This window comes from Salmo salar, chromosome 13 (assembly GCF_965601325.2).
Source record: "Salmo salar chromosome 13, fSalSal1, whole genome shotgun sequence".
NCBI lineage: Eukaryota > Metazoa > Chordata > Actinopteri > Salmoniformes > Salmonidae > Salmo > Salmo salar.
Genome location: NC_138303.1, coordinates 41,325,250 through 41,341,049, shown reverse-complemented (window position 1 = coordinate 41,341,049; position 15,800 = coordinate 41,325,250). Strand labels below are relative to the sequence as shown.

The following is a 15,800-nucleotide window of genomic DNA, read 5'->3' as shown; positions in this document are numbered from 1 at the left end:
CCAACTTGAACCATTGTGTTTAAGCACAATTACACACTCTTTAACACTGATGGTGACATTCCCATAAAACCTAAGACATGCATCTCAGTGGATTACTTTGTGTACAAATCTTTCCATTTTCCCGCAAGTTTATTATTTGCATATTCAATATAAACTCAGGGGTGCATACTGTCGGTAACACCTAGCGACCCTCTTGGTGTAATGGTTAAGGTGTTGACTTGACAGTCTAGAGTCCCATTAGGGGCCACTACGTAAATTTGCTTTTGCTGTGGGATGGTGCCCGATGAGGCCATCGGAGAGGTGTGAGGGACTTGTTATAGAAGTATGGGGACGCCCTCCCGAAGGAAGTGGGAAATGTAGCGACCTTAATGCTGTGTTTGTAACCAAGTGGGAGGTGGGAATTTACAAGTTATGAGGTCTTAAATACAAGTTTGATGAACACACATGCTTTGAACTCGATAGGCTAATGGCCAACAAGCTGAGTAAACCATGAACTAAAAGTACAGCTATCGTGCTTGTAAACAAATAACAGTGATCAAAAACCATATTAATAGATAGATTTTTATAAATAATGTTTTGTTGTTGCATTTAACTCCTGAAAATGCTATTATCAAAGTCATTTCCATAGTACAGGCCTCCCCAAAAGGCCGGCCACGGGCCAAATTTGGCCGACAAGTGATTCTATTACGTTTCAGAAAAAAATATATAAACTATTTCGTTATTTATTTATATTTTGGGGGGGAACATAAAATACTGTAAAAACACCAGCAAATCAGCTCCAAGTGATTTTCATTTTGGATATATGTTCTGTAGTATTCCCATGTATAATAGAGAGATACATGTGATCATAGGTGGAACAGGGGCAGGTGCCCTGTAACATTTGTCCTGTTGTTTCTCTGTAATACTGCTAGCCACCTATACATTTTATCAAATTAGCTTTAGCTAGCCCAGATAGGTTCTCAATCTCCCAACCTCATAACTAGCTACCAGGCGATTTCAGGCTATCGATCAAGTTAGAGTAGCTAGCTTGTCTAACTATCTAAGCTGGCATGCCTGCTGACAAGGTTGGTAGACTTTAGAAAAGCAATTTAAAAAAGCAATTAAATGTACTGAATGAGACACATTCCTTTGAATGATTTTAGCAGAGATAAGGAGAAGCATATTTCGTTTCTTAAAAAAAAACACCAGTCAGGAGGATACAGACAGCTCAAGATGTATGCTTAGATATGTAGAAAAGGATACTTATTTATTTTTTTACATAGAATTAAGCATAATTGTTATGGCTCTAGATTGTAGAAAAAAAGCTGTTTCTGGTGTTTGAAAAATACAAAATTCTCCAACTTCAGGACCGGCCCCTAAATATACTTGAGTATCAAAAGTACATCGTTTTTCTGTATTTTTCCCACTTTTCTCCCCAATTTCATGATATCCAATTGCGATCTTGTCTCATTGCTGCAGTTCCCCAACGACCTCAGTAGAGGTAATGGTCGAGTCATGCGTCCTCCGAAACTTGACCCACCAAACCGCACTTTATAACACCCGGCCGCTTAACCCGGAAGCCAGCCGCACCAATGTGTCAGAGGAAACACCCTCCAACAGACAACCGAAGTCTGCCTGCCGACATCTGCCCCGCCACAAGGAGTCACTAGAGCGCAATGAGCCAAGTAAAGCCCCCCCGGCCAAACCCTCCCCTAACCCAGATGATGCTGGGCCAATTGTGCGCCGCCCTATGGGACTCCCGTTCTTGACACAGCCTGGGATCGAACCCAGGTCTGTAGTAACACCTCAAGCACTGCGATGCAGTGCCTTAGACCGCTGCGCCACTCTGGAGTCAAAATTATATTTAATTGCTAAAATATACACTACATGATCAAAAGTATGTGGACACCTGCCTGTCAAACATCTCATTCCAAAATTATGGGCATTAATATGGAGTTGGTCCCCCCTTTGCTGCTATAACAGCCTCCACTCTTCTGGGAAGACTTTCCATTAAATGTTGGAACATTGCTGCAGGGACTGTCTTTCTTTCAGCCATTAGTGAGGTCGGGCACTGATGTTGGGCGATTAGTCCTGGCTTGCAGTCGGCATTCCAATTCATCCCAAAGGTGTTAGATGGGGTTGATGTCAGGGCTCTGTGCAGGCCAGTCAAGTTCTTCCACACCGATCTTTACACACCATTTCTGTATGGAACTCGCTTTGTGTACCGGTGCATTGTCATGCTGAAACAGGAAAGGTCCTTTTCCAAACTGTTGCCACAAAGTTGGAAGCACAGAATCGTGTAGAATGTCAGTAGCGTTAATATTTCCCGTCAGTAGCGTTAATATTTCCCTTGGAACTATGGGGCCTAGCCCAAACCATAAAAAACAGCCCCAAACAATTATTCCTCCTCCACCAAACTTTACAGTTGGCACTATGCACTGGGGCAGGTAGCGTTCTCCTGACATCTGCCATACCCAGATTTGTCCGTCGGACTGCCAGATGGTGAAGCGTGATTCATCACTCCAAAGAACGTGTTTTCACTGCTCCAGAGTCCAATGGCGGCTAGCTTTACACCACTCCAGCTGACACTTGACATTGCGCATGGTGATCTTAGGCTTGTATGCGGCTGCTCGGTTATGGAAACCCACTTCATGAAGCTCCCGACGAACAGTTTTTGTGCTGACATTTCTTCCAGATGCAGTTTGGAACTCGGTAGTGAGTGTTGCAACCGAGGACAGACGATTTTTACACGCTACGCACGTCAGCACTCGGCTGTCCCATTCTGCGAGCTTGTGTGGCCTACCACTTCGGGCTGAGCCATTGTTGCTCCTAGACATTTCCACTTCACAATAACAGCACTGACCGTTGACTGGGGCAGCTTTAGCAGGGCAAAAAGTTGACAAAATGATTTGTTGGAAAGGTGGCATCCTATGATGGTGTCATGTTAAAACACACTGAGCTCTTCAGTATGGCCGTTCTACTGCCAATGTTTGTCTATGACGATTACATGGCTGTGTGCTCGATTGTATACACCTGTCAGCAACGGGTGTGGCTGAAATAGCCGAATCCACTTATTTGAGGGGAGTGTCCACATACTTTTGTATATACAGTGTACTTAAGTATCAAAAGTAAAAGTATAAATAATTTCCATTTCCTTTTATTAAGCAAACTAGATGGCACCATTTTCTTGTTTATTTTTGTTTACGGATAACCAGGGGCACACACCAACACTTAGACATAATTTACAAATTAAACATTTGTGTTTAGTTAGTTCGCCAGATCAGAGGCAGTAGGAATGGCCAGGGATGTTCTCTTGATAAGTGTGTGAATTGGACCATTTTCCTGTCCTGTCCTGTGAAACATTCAAAATGTTACGAGTACTTTTGGGTGTCAGGGAAAATGTATGGAGTAAAAAGTACATTATTTTCTTTAGGAATGTAGTGAAGTAAAAGTTGTCAAAAATAGAAATAGTAAAGTACAAATACCCCAAAAAACTACTTAAGTAGTACTAGTTAAGTATTTTTACTACACCATTGTGGTTACTTAACGCAAAAACAGTGTTTGATCAGGGTGGATGTATAACGCAAACGTCGAGGGTGGATGTATAACGCAAATGTTCAAATCTCATCAAGGACAATTTTAGCTAATTAGGAACAATTTACTACGTTTTAGCTACTTTGCAACTACTTACCATGTTAGCTAACCCTTCCTCTAACCCTAACCATTTTAGCTAACCCTTCACCTAACCAAATTTGTAACATTTAACAAGTTATAACAAGTTATGCAAATACAAATTGTAATTTGTTATATATCATACAAAATGGGTGATGGGCATCCACAAATTATTACATACCATACGAAACGTAACATATCATACTAAATGGAGTGTCTTGATATACGTACAGAATAATACGAAATGCTCTGAGACCAGGTTGTTTACTTGGGTGTGTAACCATACCCCACAGCAAAAGGGCCCATCCTGCTCAGTCAGAGCCCCAGTGTAGTGGATGGCTAGTGTCATTTAAGGTATTATCCTTAAACACAATGTCAGATTAATTGTGTCAATGCATTCTGAATATTAAATGTGTTTGATTTACCCCAGTAATCTCACTCTCCCTTTTTCTCCACTTGTAGCGAGCTACTCTTTAAATGAATTTCTATTTCATTAAGAAATATGCTTGTGATTTCAATTTCATATGTTTTACCATACCAAAAAAAATACAATATTGAGATGACAATAAGCTCCTTATAAACTGATACAATTATAGAGGGCAGTAGGCCCTAGTCCTTATTAATCTTGCATGTCATAAAAAAAAAATGTGAACCTTATGCTCTGCCATTTTAGAAAAACACCCTTTTTATGAGGGTCAAGAATGATGATCCGCTGACATATGTCATGTCTTTGTGTTGTAAAGTACCACACAGAAGCTGAGAACATATTAAATCACTTTGCCATTACTGAAATACACTGTGTGGAAGGTAAATCATAAGTAGCAATCATGTAATTACTTTGCTCACACTATGGAGCAATTTTGGAAAGTTCTTTCAAAGTACCTGTAATCACAGTATTGAGGACACACATCCTAATGTATAGTAGGTAGAATTTGTCTGTATAGACTGTATCCATAAATAGGGTGGCGTTAACATATTTCCATGGGAAAAAAATATAAAAGGAAAGACTTACATTGCGGTAAGTAGCTATATCTCCAAAAAACATTTTCTCAACAATATGCTCTCAGTCTAACTTCCTAAACTGTAACTTGGGGGATTCCATTTTACATTGACATTTTAGTAATTTAGCAGACGCTCTTATCCAGAGCGACTTACAGGACCAATTAGGGCTATGTGCCTTCCTCAAGGGCATATCGACAGATTTTTAACCTAGTCGGCTCAGGGATTCAAACCAGCACATGTTAACTGCTTGGCTACCTGCTGGGATGTTCGACCAGAAAGGTTCCGGACCAGGAAATACACAGAGGGGGACCCATCACCTGTTGTTTAAACCTTCGGGGCCTTGAGGGGCCTCGTGTGGTCAGATATTAAGCTAGCTGTGGCTCTCCCAGTCTCCAATAACATGAAAGTCAATCAGTCTCTATCTAATTAATGGCAACGCGTGGCGGTGGCAGTGTATTGGTGCTGTGCTGGCTCTGATAAAAGGCAGCTGTTCACTATGACTAGCATGGTGATCCACTCCATATGGCTGCCACTTGCCTGCGGGCCTTTTCACAGCACAGACCTTGTAAACACTTTATTTCTCTGCCCCCCCCCCCCCCCCCCACCTAGCTCTTCTGAAGGGGATGATGTTGATTAATGGGAATCAATGGTGGCGGTATTATCAAGCGGACGACCCATCATTTAAGCCCCTGCTGCCTCTACATCCAGCCAACCGGCCAACCCTGGGTCTGGGTTACACCATCCAGAGAAAACTGGCTGAGAGAGGGAGGGAGAGAGAGCTTAGAAAGGGGATTGTTTAGACAGACAATGGTGTCTACCTGATTTTAATCCCGGCTCCAAAAGAGCATAGGGATTGGCAGAGTTTAATAAATGAAAGTGCTCTCCATAATCGGGATTTGCGCAAAGTGCCCCTTTGTGTTAATCTGACATTTTTTACAGCATGCTTTTTGACATCTGTCACAGGGAGGAGTGCTCACATGCCCCAGCTGCTTGGGACGAAACAGAACAACCTGGATGATAATACTGTACATTTTAAAGGATCTCATCATAGACAATGCATCCACAATCCCATATACAGTATAGTGTTGGGAAGTATTCCAACATTGAAGAAAAACGAATCCAATTTAGGAAAGCGTGAAAATGCCTTCTTTCAAACATTTAGTCCTATATTTATGTCATTTCTCGACAAATTAATTTTGTACCAACAGTATCAAAGAATCCAACCGGATTAAAGTATTGAACGCTTTCTATGCAATGTCTTTCACCTTAGACTTTGATTGTGAAAATGAGCACACCAGAGTACAGTGTCCAGAGAGCAGCCAGCCACCATAGACTACTACAAGCAGTGTACCACAACCTCAACATATGAAGATGAGTTTATTTAGCTGGGGTTGTTTAATTACTTTGTGGTTCAAAATGAAAGCTGCATTTCAATAATTAAAGTCCAGCGTATCAGCACTAAAGCATAAAATGTTGGAAATAAAATCAAGGATTACAACATTAAATCCCAGAGGGCCAGATGTGAGCACGGGAGGGGCCACTGCCCACTGACAAACCGGATTCTAGATCAGATTAAGACTAGGGACAATCCCAGAGGGGCCACGGTGCCTTTTCCAATGCGGATTAGGGGCATGTGTGGAATCAACATGCTGTAATCCACCGATTAGCTGATAATCACCTGTAAATACACCTTGGTCTGCGCACACTACAGACAGGACAGGTCCAGCCTTTCCTGGAAGTGTGTGTGTGTGTGTGTGTGTGTGTGTGTGTGTGTGTGTGTGTGTGTGTGTGTGTGTGTGTGTGTGTGTGTGTGTGTGTGTGTGTGTGTGTGTGTGTGTGTGTGTGTGTGTGTGTGTGTGTGTGTGTGTGTGTGTGTGTATGTGCATGTGCGTGCGTGTGCATGTGCATGTGTGTGTGTGTGTAAGCTTACACATTTCCTGCCATACCTCTGGAAGGTCTGCCACACATGCGTGGACCGTGAACCACTATTCAAAGCTGAGAAGAAGTTCTGAGGAAAAGGAAAGGCCAGTCAACCAGATGTATATAGCATTACCTCATCACGAGTTCAGACCTGTTCAGCAGGAGTTGCCTCTGTAAAGACTGGCCAGTATAAAATAAGAACATCTTGGTTATTAAATAAGGGCTAGATTCAATCCGTAGTGAGGAAGATCTGTGTTATGGCGCAATTTATATGTTAAGGTAATTTCCAATTGAGCTGACATATGCAGCGTTTACCGTCAATGCAGTCTCCGCAAATGCAGGAACATTGACTTTCATTTTCAACTGCACTATAGCAGGTATCTTCCGCTCTACGAATTTAATCTAATTTAATTTAATCTAGGCCTGGTCCCAGATCAGGGCTTTTCACTACTCCATTGTTATTGTCGAGCATTCCTTAAGGAGTTGGCAAGAGAGCAACAGAAACAGACTGGCACCCAGGCTAACGCAACACCACAGATCCAATGCTTTCTTCAACCTGTCACACCAACCGTAGAAAACGGCAACATCAGTTATACTTAGAAAATATACTGCTCAAAAAAATAAAGGGAACACTTAAACAACACATCCTAGATCTGAATGAAAGAAATAATCTTATTAAATACTTTTTTCTTTACATAGTTGAATGTGCTGACAACAAAATCACACAAAAATAATCAATGGAAATCCAATTTATCAACCCATGGAGGTCTGGATTTGGAGTCACACTCAAAATTAAAGTGGAAAACCACACTACAGGCTGATCCAACTTTGATGTAATGTCCTTAAAACAAGTCAAAATGAGGCTCAGTAGTGTGTGTGGCCTCCACGTGCCTGTATGACCTCCCTACAACGCCTGGGCATGCTCCTGATGAGGTGGCGGATGGTCTCCTGAGGGATCTCCTCCCAGACCTGGACTAAAGCATCCGCCAACTCCTGGACAGTCTGTGGTGCAATGTGGCGTTGGTGGATGGAGCGAGACATAATGTCCCAGATGTGCTCAATTGGATTCAGGTCTGGGGAACGGGCGGGCCAGTCCATAGCATCAATGCCTTCCTCTTGCAGGAACTGCTGACACACTCCAGCCACATGAGGTCTAGCATTGTCTTGCATTAGGAGGAACCCAGGGCCAACCGCACCAGCATATGGTCTCACAAGGGGTCTGAGGATCTCATCTCGGTACCTAATGGCAGTCAGGCTACCTCTGGCGAGCACATGGAGGGCTGTGCGGCCCCCCAAAGAAATGCCACCCCACACCATGACTGACCCACCGCCAAACCGGTCATGCTGGAGGATGTTGCAGGCAGCAGAACGTTCTCCACGGCGTCTCCAGACTCTGTCACGTCTGTCACGTGCTCATTGTGAACCTGCTTTCATCTGTGAAGAGCACAGGGCGCCAGTGGCGAATTTGCCAATCTTGGTGTTCTCTGGCAAATGCCAAACGTCCTGCACGGTGTTGGGCTGTAAGCACAACCCCCACCTGTGGACGTCGGGCCCTCATACCACCCTCATGGAGTCTGTTTCTGACCGTTTGAGCAGACACATGCACATTTGTGGCCTGCTGGAGGTCATTTTGCAGGGCTCTGGCAGTGCTCCTCCTGCTCCTCCTTGCACAAAGGCGGAGGTAGCGGTCCTGCTGCTGGGTTGTTGCCCTCCTACAGCCTCCTCCACGTCTCCTGATGTACTAGCCTGTCTCCTGGTAGCGCCTCCATGCTCTGGACACTACGCTGACAGACACAGCAAACCTTCTTGCCACAGCTCGCATTGATGTGCCATCCTGGATGAGCTGCACTACCTGAGCCACTTGTGTGGGTTGTAGACTCCGTCTCATGCTACCACTAGAGTGAAAGCACCGCCAGCATTCAAAAGTGACCAACACATCAGCCAGGAAGCATAGGAACTGAGAAGTGGTCTGTGGTCACCACCTGCAGAACCACTCCTTTATTGGGGGTGTCTTGCTAATTGCCTATAATTTCCACCTGTTGTCTATTCCATTTGCACAACAGCATGTGAAATTTATTGTCAGTCAGTGGTGCTTCCTAAGTGGACAGTTTGATTTCACAAAAGTGTGATTGACTTGGAGTTACATTGTGTTGTTTAAGTGTTCCCTTTATTTTTTTGAGCAGTGTATATTCGGAGGCTTTTAGATGATCTTATGCGTAATATGAGGATCCAAGAGGTTGTAGTAAAGGGTACAGCATATCATATCCAAGCAATGAAATACTGGATGTACACCTCGTAAAAAGTATAGGCGTACTTCAATAGAAGAGGTATTGTGTTGTGTGTCGTAAGCTTAACTGGATCTGTATCGAGAGGTCAAAGTGTGGGTGAATGATGCAAACACAATATACTGAACAAAAATATAAACTCAACATGTAAAGTGTTGGTCCCATGTTTCATGAGCTGAAATAAAAGATCCCAGACATTTTCTATAAGCACAACAAGCTTATTTCTCTCAAATTTTGTGCACAAATTTGTTTACATCCCTGGTAGTGAGGATTTCTGCTTTGCCAAGATAATCCATCCACCTGACAGGTGTGGCATATCAAGAAGCTGATTAAACAGCATGATCATTACCTTATGCTGGGCACCTTGTGCTGGGAACAATAAAAGGCCACTCTAAAATGTGCAGTTTTGTCACACAAGACAACGCCACAGATGTCTCAAGTTTTGAGGGAGCATGCAATTGACATGCTGACTGCAGGAATGTCCACCAGATCTGTTGCCAGAGAATTTTATGATTATTTCTCTACCATAAGCCGCCTCCAATGTCGTTTTAGAGAATTTGGCAGTACGTTCAACCGGACTCACAACTGCAGACCAGGTGTAACCACACCAGCCCAGGACCTCCACATCCGGCTTCTACACCTGCAGGATCGTCTGAGACCAGCCATCCGGACAGCTGAGTAAACTGAGGAGTATTTCTCTGTCATAAAGCCCTTTTGTGGGCAAAAACTCATTCTGATTGGCTGGGCCTGGCTCCCCAGTGGGTGGGCCTATACCCTCCCAGGCCCACCCATCACTGCGCCCCTGCCCAGTCATGTAAAATCCATTGATTAGGGCCTAATCAATATATTTCAATTGACTGATTTCCTTATATGAACTGTAACTCAGTAAAATCTTTGAAATTGTTGCATGTTGCGTTTATATTTTTGTTCAGTGCCTTCAGAAAGTATTCATACCCCTTGATTTATTCCACATTTTGTTGTTACAGCCTGAATTCAAAATTGATTAAATATATTTTTTCCAGTCATCTACACACAATACCCAATAAGGACAAAGTGAAAACATGTTTTTCGAAATTTTTGCAAATGTATTGAAAATGAAATCTAGAAATATGTCATTTACATAAGAATTCACACCCATGAGTCAATACATGTCAGAATCACGTTTGGCAGAGATTACAGCTGTGAGTCTTTCTGGGTAAGTCTCGAAGAGCTTTGCACACCTGGATTGTACAATATTTGCCTATTATTTGTCAAATTGGTTGTTGATCGTTGCTAGACAACCATTTTCATGTCTGGCCATAGCTTTTCAAGCAGATTTAAGTCAAAACTGTAACTCAGCCACTCAGGAACATTAATTGTCTTGTTGGTAAGCAGCTCCAGTGTAGATTTGGCACTGTGTTTTAGGTTATTGTCCTGCTGAAAGGTGAATTCATCTCCCAGTGTCTGGTGAAAAGCAGACTGTACCAGGTTTTCCTCTAGGATTCTGTTTCTTTTTTATCCTGAAAAACTCCCTTGTCTTTAATGATTAAAAGCATACCCATAACATGATGCAGCCACCACTATGCTTGAAAATATGGAGAGTGGTACTCAGTAATGTGTTGTATTGGATCTGCCCCAAACATAACAATTTGTATTCAAGACAAAAAGTGAATTGGTTTGGCAAATTTTTTGCAGTATTGCTTTAGTGCCCTGTTGCAAACAGGATGCATGTTTTGGAATATGTATATTCTATACAGGCTTCCTTTTCACTCTGTCATTTAGGTTAGTATTGTGGAGTAACTACAATGTTGTTGATCCAGCCACCTGTTTTGTCCTATCACAACCATTGTAACTGTTTTAAAGTCACCATTGGCTTCACTGTGAAATTCCTGAGCGGTTTCCTTCCTCTCTGGCAAGTGAGTTAGGAAGGATGTCTGTATCTTTGTGGTGACGGTGTATTGATACACCATCCACAGTTTAATTAATAACTTCACCATGCTCAAAGGGATATTCAGCGTCTGAATATTTGCCTGTTGGACAGTGTCCCCACCATCTATCAATAGGTACCCTTCTTTGCGAGGCATTGGAAAACCTCCCTGGTCTTTGTGGTTCAATCTGTGTTTGAAATTCACTGCTTGACTGAGGGACTGTACAGATAATTGTATGTATGGGGTACAGAGATGAGGTTGTCATTCAAAAATCATGTTAAATATCCTTGCAACTTATTTGACTTGTTAAGTGCATTCTTACTCTTGACCTTTAGGCTTGACAAAGGGTTTGAATACTTGATTCAAGACAATTCAGATTTAATTTGTAAAAAATTCTAAAAACATAATTCCACTTTGACATTATTGGGTATTGTGTGTAGGCCAGTGACCAATGCAGGCTGTAACACAACAAAATCTGTAAAAAGTGAAGGGGTGTGAATACTTTCCGAAGGCACTGTATAATGTAGTACCACAAAGATACTTAATGCCATCTGCTGGTAGTTTATAATACATACATGTGAAGTTACTTGCTACTCCAGGTGCACGAGGCTGTGATTTGACATCATTTCAGTCATTTGAGACACAGCCCACCCATTACTGTTCATTAACAACATAAAGTCAGACTCATATTTTGTGGTTAAAATGCACATTTATTAAGTGATATAATAATAATTTGGTGGGTGCTTATATTTGTCCTAATTCACACATACAAGTGTGTATTAATACGCACGTGTGAATTGGAAATGTGTCTTTTGCATATCCCACTCTCCCTGAGACACCTTCAGAGATTCGAGTCACGGCCCGGGTCTGTCATTATCAACGGCGACCCTGGACCAACTAGGGTCAAGTGCCTTGCTCAAAAGGCACAGACAGATTTTTCACCTTGTCGGCTCAGGATTCAAACAAGTTGACCTTTTGCTTACTTTCCCAACGCTCTAACCGCTAGGCTACCTGCTGCCCTGTAAAACAAAAAGGTAATATCCATGATGTACTTCACTACACACAATGTACTCTAAAGCAAAATGTTTGATGATGCTTTTTTTTATTTGGTAAGACACTTAAAGAGACATTCCTGAAAGGGAGATCAAATAGTTTTGGTTCATAGCAGATTCATCATGCCTGATATGAAAAACAAGAAACAAAATATTAAGTCTACACCAACACAAAATGTACAAGTCATGAAATCAAACAATATTTATATATAAAACATGGCAAGCTTAATAAATATTACAAATAAACAAAAACTGGTAAAGTAAACAAATGTTAAACTATTTGGTTTGGCCAATATTTGACAAGGAGGGGGGCGGGGGGGTTTAGAGAACGCATATTAAATCATCAATAAAACACAAGCTGAATGTCAGTTTGACCATGTTAATTAATGAACTATGGTGGTCAATGCTCCCGCCAAATCACTTTTCCTATTAGTGTGGACAGAAAGACATTCAAAGAAAACTGATTCACAAATTATATGCAACCCCAAACCATTGTTCAGTCTCTTTAAGTTACTGTATTGTGTTAATGTGTTACATTAAAGAAACACAAAATATGCAATGTCTCAAAAGGGGTTCCAAGCTCATTGTTACATGGAATATAATTTTTTTTTTTGTGTGTAGACTGCTCTTTTACAAATCACCACATTCTACCTTGCATTTGTTCCATGTAGGTTGTAGGTTGTGAGTGCATGCTCAAATCTTTCTACATTAGTGTAGTTATGTTTCCCAAAACAACTCCATTCCACCTAATAACCAAGGGTTCATCTTTCTGCTTCTAAACACTAAAGAACGGAAAACCATTTCATTATCTTAGTCTTTGTGGTTAAATCATACCACCACTATTGATTGACAAAAATTGCTTCAGCACAGTAGAAAATATAAAGCCCAGAATTTACTCTATTCTAATCTTAGATGCAGCAATTTTGAAAATAAATTGTTGGCTCTGAACATTTGAAAATACACAGCAGTTGATAACACAATATGTGGTTGTTACTTGAACACTGTTTTTTTATGTATACCTTTAGTTTGACATCTACTTGGTACTCAGGTCTTAACGTCGTTGGGTATGTTACTCAGAGGATGAACACCATGACGGAAAACATTTTGGTTCAATCAGGAGTTTAGGACAATGCATCATTCACATACAGACACACCCAGACAGACACACACTCACGCGCACACACAACTAATTCTAAGTGTGCATTGTGAATGTAAAGTCATCCCCTTAGTGATTAGTCTATTTAACAAAGATACAATTGTGCAACATTTATTGTTTTCATCAAAGCAAACCAGGAGTAGAACATATACCATGCCATCCTAGTTGCTGCAATTCACCAAACACATTTTAGAGAGCCCTTTTCTTTTCTTGTAATTACTTAAAGGTGCATTCTCCAACTTTTGCATAATTTCAGCCAGTAGTTTTGAAAGTGGTCAAAAGTGGTCCCCAAAAGTGGTCATCCAATTGTGTACTGTGTCATCCATCTCGTGATATATTACACATTTTGCAATTTATATGATATCATTCGAATTTTGCAATTCGTGTGATATGTCATGAACCCAATTTGTGCAATATGTTATGAATTTGGATCCCGGAGTACATCTTTAAGAGTTAAGAGTGTTTGGGCCACCCAAGCCTTTCCTAGATCTTCTCTGATCCACTCTGGTCCATTGCAGAGAGAAACAGGCAGATCTATGCCTGGACAACCCCTCTTTCAGTCTCTTTTTAGAGGGTAGGCCGATAGCGTGTTACCCTACACCAGTAACTGTCCAGTCCACCCAAAGGTCCCAGCCTCAGCTCCCCTCGACGCTCGGTCCGTCCGTTACAAAGTGCAAGCAGTTAAATGTCTCTTTGCCTTTTCCCTCCCATCCCACACAATAAACTGAAACCAAATGCAACATCAAAGAATATTCTTATTGTCCGATTGCAAAACCGTGCAGCAGACACTGTCCAACAGGCAATGGAAAGGGAGAAGGCAGCTTGAGAGAGTGCATTTGTGTCACAAGGAATTCAGTCCCCTCTACGCAGACTCCATAGAGTGTGGTTCCTCTTCGTGGTCAGGTTGCCACTAGTTGGTTGGTTGTCTGCCAGAGTGGTTACACCTCCCTAGAAACAGTAAAAACACAACAGAGATTGATTACCACAAGGCCTTTGATATTGTATAGAGTAAAAGGCAGTATCCTGAAGATCATTTTTTTATTAGAACTTTGGCTGAAAGAGTTCCTCTGTGGGTTCTACTTTGGTAGTGATTGTAAATAACCATAGCTTGCATTGTATCAACTTGGCAGAATTTAATAGAACACATGGAAGCCCAAATAGCACATCCAGGTGTATAGACATGATACCCATGTATAAAGTGAGCTGTGACTTACGATGCAGTGAGAGTAGAGTTGAGCACTAGGGTGGTGCGTATCCTATAGAGCTGGGCTAGAGTCAGCTTCTTGTGCTGATGGGTCTTCCTTCTTTTGGGCGACGACTGCTTCTCTGGGCAACCGGCTGTGAACGACTCATTGCACTTCCCCCCCTGTCCTCCAGAGGGCGCCACCACCGTTTCCCCATCTGAGCTGCTGCTGTCAGCCTCGCTATTGCTGCCTTCACAGGCCTCAGCTGCAGCCAGAGCCCTCTGGACCTGCCGGGCCTCCGCCTTCCTCAGGTTGTCACAGAGCTTACCAGAAGGCATGCTCATACTCAGGAAGTCCTCATACTCAGGCTCTGAGTCTTGGTCAGTCTGAAACAGCCCAGTAAGGTCTTGGGCTGATAGGCTCTTACTGTGGACCAGGCATTCCGCCCTCTCGCTCCTGTGTTTTGATTGGTCCTGGGCTGTAGGGCTGTGGGTTTGTATCCGGGAGACAGGGGCGTAGTCGCGGAAACGCTGCAGAAGGTTGTCCTCTGAAAGGGACTTGATGTTCAGACTCTGGAGGCAGCGGAGGCGGGCCGTAACCGGGGGGCGTCGCCGAAGCTTAAAAGAATGAACCACTGACAGCTGGGAACCAACAGAGGTTGAATCCTCCTCCTCTTCCTTCTCCACTTCCTCATCCATCAGTTTCATTACCACCTTTTCATTCTCCATTTCCACCTCCACCCCGTGGCCCTCTATCTCTCCCTCCTCTTCAGTCTCCTCTCCCTTGCTCTGGCCTGGTCGTGTCTGCAGGTCCAGCTCTCTCAGTAGGGACTCTGGGGAGAGGGTACCGTAGGCACTGTCCATGGACAGAGAGCGACACTGAGGCTCCAGCTCAACCTCCCCTCCCTCCATAACACCCTCCTGCTCTGGCTCAGGGTCCCGGTTGGCGAGGTTGTCCTGGGGGCTGGCAGGGTTGCAGTGCAGGGGCTCAGGCCCAGTAGGTGGGGTAACTGTGCCCGAGTCTAGGCTCTTCTCTAAAGGTCCTCCTGAGTCTGTGCTTGTGGCAGAGGGGTCTTGGTGCTCCCCTGAATCCTCTCCTATGTCCATGACTGACAGGGTCTCTGTGGAGCAATCCGAATGACTGGAAGAGAAATTGACCAAAATGTTAGAATGATCAGAATGGTTCTAGGAATATTAACACTAACAATAAATGATGATGTTTACATGAAATCATCTTTGCACAGATCCGATCAACATGTACAGTGTCCTTATAGAAGAATGAAGCTCTACTATGTCTAAGTCGTTGTTTGGGTTTGTACCTTGGTCCCTGCTGATCTTTGTTCCTCATGCAGGGGGAGCTGGAAGTGGAGTTGCTGCTCTTGTTTTCCTCCTCCTCTTCCTCTCCGCATAGACGGTGCTGTAGGGTGACCTGCTGCCTGAGAACCTCCTCAGTCCGCATTCTCTGGAGCTGGTTCTGGACGTTGCAGATGGCGTCAACCCAGCTTCGCCCCTGGGTGGCGCTGTTGGCCTGGAAAGTGTAGGCTGCCACGGCACTCTTGAACTCATTGAGGTAGATGAGAATGAAGGAGCCTATAGTAAAAGAGAACAGCTAATCAAAACATGTTTCTCAAGCATTTGCTTGAG

The 15,800-nt window shown here is 43.1% G+C and overlaps 1 protein-coding gene across 8 annotated transcripts in view; it reads right to left on the bottom strand.

Annotated features, from left to right (window-relative positions):
- Window positions 1-11,850: 11,850 nt before the first annotated feature.
- Window positions 11,851-15,800, bottom strand: part of LOC106567125 (pleckstrin homology domain-containing family G member 5) — an 84,557-nt gene continuing 80,607 nt past the window's right edge. For 6 of the 8 annotated variants that reach the window (XM_014136055.3, XM_014136052.3, XM_014136054.3 and 3 more), the window contains 3 exons: window positions 15,476-15,746; window positions 14,188-15,297; window positions 11,851-13,921 (listed from right to left, as the gene is read on the bottom strand). In XM_014136055.3, coding sequence (XP_013991530.1) covers window positions 13,912-13,921; window positions 14,188-15,297; window positions 15,476-15,746 — 1,391 coding nt within the window. In that variant the 3' untranslated portion in view covers window positions 11,851-13,911. Of the gene's footprint in view, window positions 13,922-14,183; window positions 15,298-15,475; window positions 15,747-15,800 lie in introns of those variants that run through there. The other 2 variants (XM_014136053.3, XM_014136063.3) reach the window with 1 other exon arrangement.